The sequence below is a fragment of the Chlorocebus sabaeus genome, chromosome 12, assembly GCF_047675955.1.
Source record: "Chlorocebus sabaeus isolate Y175 chromosome 12, mChlSab1.0.hap1, whole genome shotgun sequence".
Taxonomy (NCBI): domain Eukaryota; kingdom Metazoa; phylum Chordata; class Mammalia; order Primates; family Cercopithecidae; genus Chlorocebus; species Chlorocebus sabaeus.
Window position 1 is genome coordinate 111,879,604 of NC_132915.1, and position 10,484 is coordinate 111,890,087.

Below are 10,484 nucleotides of genomic sequence, written 5' to 3' on the forward strand. Positions count from 1 at the left end.
GGCTGGGGAATATGAACGGGCGCAGACTTGTGGCCCCTTTGTGGAGCAGACGGCTGTTCACTAGCATGATGTGCATAGCATCCTGGGGCAGCCATGGGGCTCTCAGGCCCTCTGCCTGCCCTACTGGCCCTACCACTGACCCCAGGCACAGCTGTCCTCAGTGCTGGCCTCTGATCCACCATTTTCCAAGAACCCCAACCCACGAGGTGCTCCTGCCACTGGCTGCCAGCCTGGACCCGACCCAGACCCCTCCCACCTGAGGCCCTGCCAGGAACTGCCTGGCCTGGACACAGAGGAGGTTCCCGGGTGGACGTAGGGAAGAGCCTCCCATTGTCCCAGTGGAGGAAGCTGCCCACAGGCCGAGGATGAGTCACGGGTTCGAGGAATCGCATGGCAAGGCTGTGGGCAGGGCTTTTGTCTGCCCTCCTCCTACATAAGGCCCCCCGAGCCCACACTGCCTCAGCATCCCTCTTGCTCCAGACCTCAGAGCTACCCACAGCCGCAGCCATGCAGTGCCTCCTGCTCACCCTGGGCGTGGCCCTGATCTGTGGCATCTGGGCCATCGACAGTCCCCAGACCATGCAGGACGTGGAGCTCCCAAAGGTTTGAGGCTGGGGGAGCGGGCGCTTTACTGTGGGAGGTCTGGGGTGAGTGGGGGCTGTGGGAAGCCGGGAAGCCCAGGATCTAGAAGGCTGAGGGTTGACAGAGGACGCTGTGATGTTCTGTGAGCTTCCCAGGGCTGGCGTCCCGCAGGTTGCAGCCCGAACAACAGAGCTAATTCTCCCAGTCCTGGAGGCTGGAAGTTCGAGATCGCAATGTCGGCAGGACTGACTCTCCTCCAGGCTCCTCTCCTTGCCGTGTAGACGCCGTCTTCCCACTGTGTCTTCACAGGGCCGTCCCTCCGGCTGTCCGTGTCCTAATCTCCTCCTCTAAGGACCCCTATCAGACTGGGTCAGGGCCACCCTAATGGCCTCAGTTTAACTTCATCACTTCCTAAACCATTCTAGCTCACATTTGGAGGTGCTGCGGTCAGGACTTCAATAGATGAATCTTGGGGATACAATTCAGCGCCTAGGCAGGGCCTCTCTGTCCCCCAACCTCCCTCCAGCCCCAACCACATGGCTCCCCAGGATCCAAATATTCCCTTGACTCAAGGAGATGGGCTCAGTCTGGTGCTTTTTTGGGCTCAAATGAGTGTAGCTGGAACATTTCTGGGGCAGCAGAGTCGGGTCCACGGCGGCGTGAGGCCCCCTCCGGCCTCTGTCCCACGCAGAAGCCTAATGAGTCCAGTCCAACTCCTGCAGCGGCCTGAGGGAGCTGGGGACAGGTGGGACTCAGCCTCACCTGCACGGGGCACAACGAGAGCCATGGTGGCCTGGGGACCCCCGTGCAGCTCGAGGCCCCTTCAGTTGGCAGGGACTTGGCACTCCATGGCTATGGCGGCCAGTGACTTCTCCCTCCTGGAGACCAAGGAGGCCCCTCTGAGGATCTACATCAGCTCGCTGCAGCCTACTCCCGAGGGCAACCTGGAGATTGCCCTGTGCAGATGGTGGGTTCCTCGTCATCGGGTCTGTGGCTGGCAGGGCTCACTCTCCTGCAGCCGGGGTCCAGGACTGCGAGGGGTGGGCAGAGCCAGGGCCGGCCCCAGGCGTTTCCTGATGGTCCAGGGGCTTCACTGTGGACCCTCCATGGTGCCAAGTGGGGTGGGGAATGAAGCTCAGGAGGTTGCCTGTCCCTTCAGAGCCCCTGCCCAGGGACTCTGGGCCAACAACTGACCACACATCGCAGCCCGGGTCAGTCTGTGGAGAAGGCCGGTGTGGGGGCCAGGCTGGGCTGCTGTGGTCTGTGGTCTCCTGGGATCAGGCAGTTCCTGTGAGGATTGTCTGCCCCCAGTCACGGCTGGGGGAGATGAGGACCTGAACCCCATGACTGCTGCATGAACCCCGGGACCACTGCTGTCCACAGTCATGGCCCCTGACCTCTGGGGCCCAGGGCACTCACTGGCTCCCTCTGGCCTCTTCTGCCTGGTCCCGGGCTACACGTTAGGGGTTTCCCGAGAGCAGTGTTCGTCCTGGTGACCAGCACTTGTAGCCTGGAAGCCCCTCTCTCCTCAGTCCTCGGAGTCTGGCCCCTGCCCCCCTCTCCAGGGCTGCAGATTGGCCACCACAGCGTTTGTGCACACAGGTCACAGAAACAAAGCCCTTTCAGGGAGAGCAACCAATGCGTTGAGGAGAAGATCATTGCAGAGAAAACCGAGAACCCCATCGAGTTCAAGATCAACTGTAAGTGCCGGCTACAGCCCAGGCAGCTCTAGGGACACTGGACAGGTTCCCAAGGGGTGGGACAGTGGGGCCTGGCCTCTGGCCTGGCTGTGCTAAGACAAGCGCGGGTCACAATGGTGACGGCAGCCGCAGGGAGCAGCACCGCCTCTGGGCTGGTCTCACTCCCTGCAGTGACACTGGGTCGCTTGGGCTCAGCTCAGGCAGCAGCGGTGACCCCCTTAGCCAGCAGCCTGTCCCCATTCTCCCTGCACCCTCCGTGTGGCTCCCAACTGCACTCCGCCAGCCGTCTGCTGAGAGTCAGGGCCCCTGTGACCGCCCGATTGGAGGCTGCATCTCCTTGATTCTGTATTCGTTCATCGCTAATTCAAGATGCCAGAGAGTCATGAAGACTCTTTCTCACCAGGCCTCCCCTCCCCAGCCTGGAGCAGGGAGTCCCCCGGGAGCCACGTCCTGCCTTCCAGTACCCCCACTCTCCCCTCCATGTGACTTCCCCCACGGCTGCACACCGCAACCACTGAGGCACTTGAAAGGACTCCTGTGCCAGGGCACCCGCCCGGGGTCTCCGGCATCCCCTGCTTGCAGCTGGGCGGAGACGTTGGCATTTTCCATATAAGCCACGCTGGTGACACAGCTCTGTCCTGGTGGTGCCACCGGACTAAGTCGGCAGAGCCCACCTCACTCGGCCCCGATCCGAGGGTCTCTGCTTCCCCGCCGCCCTGGCATGTGGTGGTGACTCTCAGGACTCACCTTTGCTGCCACAGCTGGGTGTCGGTTTCACCCCCATCAGAGTAGAGACCCCGTTTCTTAGCCTCACTGGGCCACAGTGTTGAGGGTGCCTCGCCCAGGTGGTCGTCTGGGTGTGATAATGAGGGAGGGAATCCTGAGCCAGGGGACAGTCTGTGTCTCCGTGGAGAGTCACAGTTAACAGCCAGGCCTCTCCCAGCCCCGTTTGCCCCTTGGCGTTACTTGTGAGCCGTGCTGGGAGCTCTCTGATGGGAAAGTCACACCATGCTGGGGTCCAGGGGGACACTGGCCCCAAAGGAAGTTCCCAAGGGGGCCCCGCTGTGGGGTAGCTCTGCACAGCCTGGTGTGTGGTGGGAGAGAAATGGGAGGAAGACGCTGGGTATCAGGGCAGACGCATCCCTCACAGGAACTCCAGCTGGACCACAGGAGACCGACCAGCACTCCCCTTCCCACTGCAGCAAAGCGCCCAGAATTCATTTCTGCTCCTGTCTTGTTCTTTTTCTAGATCTGGATGAGAACAGGATCTACCTGTTCAACACCGACGGCAGCAAATATTTGTTCCTCTGCCTGGAGAGCACCCCCAGGCAGAACCTGGCCTGCCAGTACCTGGGTGCGCGCCTGGGCCCCCAGGGTTCCCGTGGGAAACGGACACAGAATGAGACGCTCAGATCGGTCCTCGAGAGAATGGAAGGCGGGCCCGTGAGGGAGCCGTTGGCTCGGCCCTCCCCCAGTCCCTGGGATTGCCTTCCCAAGGAGCCCAGGAGCGCTGTGGAAGAGGGAAGAGGGGGAGGGGGGTCCTAGTGTTGCATCAGAAACAAGGGAAGCGTTGCACACAGGGACTTGAGGGACAGACACAGACCCCGAGGACAGCAGAGGCCACTGTGGACGCCGGGAAGGAGGTGTCCCTGCAGGTCAGCTGCAAGGGCAGGTGACTTTGACCATCTCTGTGTGGTCGACAGGTGGCTATAAATCCAACAGCCTTCTTGAATGAAGATTTTCCATTATTTTGTCAAATAAGAAGCCAGATACTAAAATGTCTTTCAAACAATCATGTTTGGAAAATGAACATAAGGTGATATTTTCCACATCACACCCGCAGTGCTGTCGGGAGTTCCCAGGGCCACTACATGGACCATTGGCTTTGGGCTGTAGAGACGCTCCTGCTCTACAAATCACCTGTCCTGGGCTGTGGGAGGGCAGCCCGACACGGCGGGGGAGGCGGACACTGTGCTCTCCTCCCGTGTCCTGCAGACACCATCCTGAGCTCTGTGGGCCCCAGCGCTGCCTAGGGTAGATGAGGAGCGGGCCCAGCCAAGGAGCGGGGCTTAGGGACAGGGAGCCTGCAGGCCCGTTGGTCAAATCCTGCAGATCAGTCTGAGAACCTGCTCCAGATCAAACTCTGCCCAACCTCAGAGCACCAGGGCCTCCTTCCCTGCCCTCCCTCCCCAGGCAGGGCCCCTGGAGCTCCCAGGGCCCAGGACTGAGCCAATGTCCCCCACAGCCAGGACCCCGGAGGTGGACGACAAGGTCATGGCGGAATTCATCAGCTTTCTCAAGACTCTGCCCGTGCACATGCAGATCTTCCTGGACGTGACCCAGGCAGAAGGTGAGCTGCCCCCAGGACAGGCCCAGCCTTGGCTACAGGAGAAGCCGTCACTGTCCCAGCCTCTGTAGGACTCAGGGCAGCACCTGTCACTCCTCGTTGGCCCCTCCCACATTCTCCCCAGGGCTTCCCTGGGGGCGCAGAGGCACCCTGAGGTGGGGTCCCGTCTCCCTCCCGTCATCCCCCAACCTCTGGCCCTGGGGCTGCTGTGTCCCCAGCTAAGTCCCCCCTCCCACTGAGGTTCCCACTGCCCCTCTCCTCCCACAGAACAGTGCCGCGTCTAGATAAGCTCCTGCTCGGTCCTGCCTCCTGGGTAATGTACCAGCCTCGCCCATAGCCCGAGGTCACCTCTCTGGGTCCCTGGAACAGACCCCACTGTGCCCATTCCCCAGGGCTGACCCTGAGCGATGGAATCCTGGGGTCTCTGGAAAAGCCCAGCTGGCCACGTGCCTGCATCTCTGGGGTTGGCCACTCCAGATGCCATTTCCTGTGCCCTGGGCACAGGATGAGACCCTCTCCTTCAGGGTGGGGGTGAGTGATGGGGGGGCTCAGGGGAGGGCAGGCCTGGGATCACAAGACCCTCCAGCCTGAGGCTGGGGTGGAGGTGGGGCTCCCCTCACACAAGCAGGGGTCCTACACCCCTAGCCTGGGAGGGGATGCCCCTGCCCTGCAGGGTTCTAGAGTCACAGCAGAGCCCCTTTGTGCACATCAGGTCCCGGAGCCTCGGCCCCTGTGCGGACGGAGAGGATGTCGCCTTCCTGGGAGGGACGAGGAGGCTGATGACCAAGGCACATTTCCTGGGACCCTGGGACCTCCTGGGCCTCAGCCTGGGGTCTCCTGTCCTAAGCTGTCCCTCTTTGAGCAATAAATAACCTCGTCCCTTGACTCTGCTGGCTGGCATGTGGGGATGCAGCTGAGAGCAGGTTGGGGGGCTGGGGGACTTGGGGACTGGTAGACTCAGAGGCTGGGGGACTCAGAAGCTGGGGGACTCGGGGGCTGGGGGACTCGGGGACTGGCAGACTCAGAGGCTGGGGGACTCAGGGACTGGGGGACTCGGAGGCTGGGGGACTCAGAGGCTGGGGCTCTCAGCGGTTGGGGGACTCAGGGGCTGGGGGAGTCAGGGGCTGGGGGACTTGGGGACTGGTAGACTCAGAGGCTGGGGGTCTCAGCGGTTGGGGGACTCAGGGGCTAGGGGAGTCAGGGACTGGGGGACTCAGAGGCTGGGGGACTTGGGGGCTGGGGGCTGAGGGAACTGAGTTCATGGTTTCTGTACTGTAGGCCCCATCATATTTGGGGATCAAGACACTATAGGGGGCTTTAAAATTTTCAGGAACTAGATAAGAGTGCTCCTGAGATGGCCAGAGCTTGCCATTCATGTTGGAGGTCCAGGTCACACAAAGGACAAAATATGAAAAATCACAGACCCATTCACCAAATAAATATTCCTATGAAAACTTAAATGAGTTATTTACAAATCAAATTCTGCACTATTTAAAAAACACAAACCACATGACCTCCAGGGCATCTCTCAGGAGCATAAGGGAAATTGCTACCAGGAAGAGCTTTGCTATCAACCTTCATCTGCTCGTAAACGCCATCGATCTTTTCTGGGCTCATGTGAAATAAAGAGATTTACCCTGGATTGAGGAACTGAACAAAAGAGGTGAGATATGGGAGAGGAACTTGTTTTTCATTTTAAAATATTTTGAACATCACAAAAGGAAAAATAATATGCAACAACAGAAATAGATTTGCCAACAATAATAACATGCATAACTTTAAATTTTCGAAATATAGATGTTTCTGATAAAACATCAATTACCAATATTGGCTCAAAAAGTAGAGGAAAACTTAGAAAGAGCAATCATCGTAGAAAAAAATCAGAATAGTTCCAGATTTTCTGTCTATGGATGAGAATAAAAAACCTTTATGTGATAGTTCCTGGCTCATACAATCCATTCCAGGGCATAGAAAAAGATGGGGAGTTGCTTAGCTGCCCTGATAACAAAACTGAACAAGGAAGATGCAGGAAAAGGAAAGTTGTCAGCTTTCAGAATCAAGACACAAATACCTGAATACCTTATTAGCAGATTGAATCTAACAAATATATTTAATACATCATGATTTAGCCCCCAAAAAAAGGATGTTTAAATATTAGAAAATGTATCCATAAAACCTGGGTGTGGTGGCTCACACCTGTAATCCCAGCACTTTGGGAGGCCAAGACATGTGGATCGCCTGAGGTCAGGAGTTCAAGACCAGCCTGACCAACACAGTGAAACCCCATCTCTACTAAAATTACAAAAATTAGTTGGGCATGGTGGCAGGCACCTGTAATCCCAGCTACTCGGGAGGCTGAGGCGGGGGAATCACTTGAACCTGGGAGGTGGACATTGCAGTGAGCCATTATCATGTCACTGCACTCCAGCCTAGGTGACAGAATGAGACTCCATCTCAAATGTATCAATAAAATTAACTAACTTAAGACTAAGGGAGAAGTGCCATATAAGAATCTTTAATTAATTTTTTTAAATGTTTCAAAAAATATAATATTCCATTCATGAAGGAGACCTTGCACATCAGGAGTGCTTATAGGTAACCCTGAAACCCTGAAATGAATGAACCAATCACTGAAAGCACCAGAGTTCTTTCTTACTTATACAAAATTTCCTTTGTGGCTTAGCAGGAGAGTCGACTCCTCATGGTCACTCAACAATCCAAGTGATCAAATAGCCACTACCCATGGTGTTGCTGGCCACCATGCCAGAGGGAAAACAGGGATCGGGGGCTTCAAACTGTCCATTCAGTGCCCTATCCTGAAAGGGACACCTATTACCTCCCTAGAAGAGGGCTGAAAGTCCAATCCTACCTAGGTTTCCTACCAAAGAATAGAAGGGAACGTCCCTAAACTGATGATTAAAAAAAAAAAAAAAACCACCAAACTACAACTAGTGCTTTATGTAAACATTCAGCTAGACTGAGTGCTTCCCCACTAAGATTGAGAATAAAGCAAGGTTGTCCTTTCTCATTGCTCTTATTCAACACATACTGAAAGCTCCAGTGCAATAAGACAATTTAAAGAAATAAAAAGCATAAACATTGGAAAGGAAACATGTAGTATAACAAAGAAAAAGAGAGAGAAGACACAAACCACTAATACCAGGAATGAATGAGGAGACATCACTACTGACCCTATAGACATCAAAATGATAATAAGAGAATACTGTGAACAACTCTACACATATAGATTTTACAATTTATTTGAAATGGACCAATTCTTTGAAAAATACAACCTATCACAATTCATTCAATATGAACTACATAATTTTTTTTCTTTCTTTTTTTTTTTGAGACGGAGTCTTGCTCAGTCGCCCAGGCTGGAGTGTGGTGGTGTGATCTCGGCTTACTGCAAGCTCTGCCTCCTGGTGAACTACATAATTTTAATAGCCCTTATGACTATTAAGGAAATTGAGTTTTTAATTTAAAAACTACCATAAAAAGATATCTCAGGGCCCAGATAGTGTCACAGGGTATTTACACCAAATGCTTAAAGAATTAGCACTAATGCCACATAATCTGTTGCATAAGATAGAAGAGGCAGTAACACTTCCCTGTTCATTTTATGAAGCTATTATTATTACCCTGATACCAAAACCATACAAACCCGGTAATAAAAAGATGGGGTAGGGTGACTACCACCTAGTGTTCCTCATAATTATAGATGTGACAATCCTTAACAAAATATTAGCAAATAGATATCAGCAATATATAACAATAATAGTACACCATGAATAAGAAGGGTTTACACCAGGGAGGAGAAGTTGGTTCAACATTTGAAAATTAATCCATGTAACCCACCATATTATCAGGCTATCAAAGGAAAACTATATGATCGTATCAATCAATACGGAAAAAGCATTTCACAAAATTCAATATCTGCTCATAAGTTTTTTCAAAAACTCAGAAAAGTAAGAATAGAGAGGAGCTTCCTTAACTTGATAATGAACATCTACTAAAAACTTACAATGAATACTATACTCAACTGTAAACAACTGAATGTGTTCCCTCTGTCTTAGTCAGTTCCAGCTGCTGTAACAAAATATGACACACTGGGTTGCTTAAACAACACTTTATTTCTTACAGTTCTGGGAATGATAAGAAAAGGAGCACAGTGCTGGCAGATCTCACCTCTGGTGAGGGCTCTCTTCCTGGTTTGCACATGGCCACCTTCTTGCCATATCCTCATGTGATAGAGAGAAAGGTCTCATCTCTCTTCTTTTTATAATGGCATTTGGGAAATAAAAATGAAACCCTAAGCTCCTCAACTGGCTGAACGAACTTCCTCTTGGCCAAGCAGACCCCAAAGTAACCTTGAAAATTGAGTTCTAAGCCATGACAGGATGTAGGGGATCACACACCCCTCCTTATTACCCCCAACCCCTGCACACACACTTACTGCCATTAGACTTTTTTCCCTAAGGGCTAAATAGAAACCAGTCCTTTCAAAAGACTCCACTGCTGATATCAATCAAGCACCTGACACTGCTTCTCCCTTTTTTTTGTTTCAACACAGTTGTCCAGCATTCCTTCCTGATAAGAGACCGCTGACCACAGAGTGGTTCTAGCTGGTCTATGTGCGACAGCATGAAGCTGCATTGCCCATATGCATGTTTCTCCTTTCATAACTCTTCCTACAGCTTATTAAATATGTATATTCAGCCATTCTACTGAGCATAAATTCCTGCTCCTGCTCCTTTTTTCTCTCTGTGGAAATCTCTGTTTCTGGCTTCTGGCCCAAGGCTACACTTCTCGGTCTGTCAGAATGGCCGTGCTGCAGGCTGAAACCCCTTATGAGAAGTAAAACTCTCCTTTCCAAATGTATGAACCTCATCATTCTTCAGTTGACATGATTGGTGATGAGGATGGGATCTGCAGAGAGCCCCAGGTTCTCCCAGCATGATTGGAAGTCAATGCACCAAGGTCTTCGGCTCAGCTGTCTCCCCAGCTGACCACACAGGGAAGAAGCCAGGTAAGGTCCACTGGATCTGAGATCTCCTGCTTTTAGATTGAAGACTTCAGAGACTCTTATTTCTCTCCACCCCTTCCCTTTATGTCTTTCTGTTTCCTCCCCAGTCCCTGCCCTGGTTCCCTCCATCTAGACTCTGGAGGGAATGTCTTTGTTGGCCCAGGTTTAGGAGGGGACCTTCCCAGTCCAGTCAGACTCAGCTGGTCCATAAGATTTTATGAGGACTCTCATGCTAAGAACACTCCAACAGACCATTCCTAAAGTGAGCATCATTACAGAGAACCCGAGTGCTAGGCAAGAACCTTAGTTCTAAGGGGAAAGCATAGAGAGCCTTAGTTCTAAGAGAACAGACTCTGATCAGCCACCATAAGAGACCCCAGAGGCTTCCATGTTTAAAAATGATGGGGTGATTGGATTTCTTTTTTAAAAAGGAAACATGATAGTGTCATGGTTAGCCTTAAAAACTCTCTTGAATAAATGAAAGAGAAAAATCTGACCTAAAACAAAGCTAAAATCTTTGGAGGCTCAAACTCCTTACTTCAGATGGCCTGAGGGAATAACAAAAGCCATCGTTCTTTGCAGTCTAATAGTTAAAATTCTGCAATTTCACTGCCACGGCTTGGGTTTGATTCCTGGGCAGGGAACTCTATTGGTTTGATATTTGTGTGACTTTTCCCAGTTATTAATGCTTTTCCATTCCATCAACAGCTTTTGATTTCCTGTCTTCTGCTCATGTAGGCATACTGGGATTTGGGGTCTTTGTGTGTAGACCATCAGCTGGGAAGCTAAGACCCTAGTAAATATAGCCAGATAGAAATGTGGGTTGTGC

At 52.4% G+C, this 10,484-nt stretch overlaps 1 protein-coding gene across 1 annotated transcript; it reads left to right on the forward strand.

Moving 5' to 3' along the window:
- Window positions 1-354: 354 nt before the first annotated feature.
- LOC103239649 (beta-lactoglobulin-1-like) lies at window positions 355-5,500 on the forward strand. The gene is made up of 7 exons (XM_008005700.3): window positions 355-603; window positions 1,410-1,549; window positions 2,185-2,282; window positions 3,532-3,636; window positions 4,528-4,632; window positions 4,897-4,942; window positions 5,342-5,500. Exons 1-6 carry the CDS (start codon window positions 391-393, stop codon window positions 4,911-4,913), a joined length of 678 nt encoding a protein of 225 aa, XP_008003891.3. The 5' UTR covers window positions 355-390; the 3' UTR covers window positions 4,914-4,942; window positions 5,342-5,500.
- The last annotated feature ends 4,984 nt before the right edge of the window (window positions 5,501-10,484 follow it).

Coding starts and splice junctions, on each gene's coding strand:
- LOC103239649 (XM_008005700.3), top strand. CDS start 391: ATGGCAAGGCTGTGGGCAGGGCTTTTGTCTGCCCTCCTCCTACATAAG. Junction 604..1,409: donor AGGACGTGGAGCTCCCAAAG/GTTTGAGGCTGG, acceptor AGGCCCCTTCAG/TTGGCAGGGACTTGGCACTC. Junction 2,283..3,531: donor CATCGAGTTCAAGATCAACT/GTAAGTGCCGGC, acceptor TTCTTTTTCTAG/ATCTGGATGAGAACAGGATC.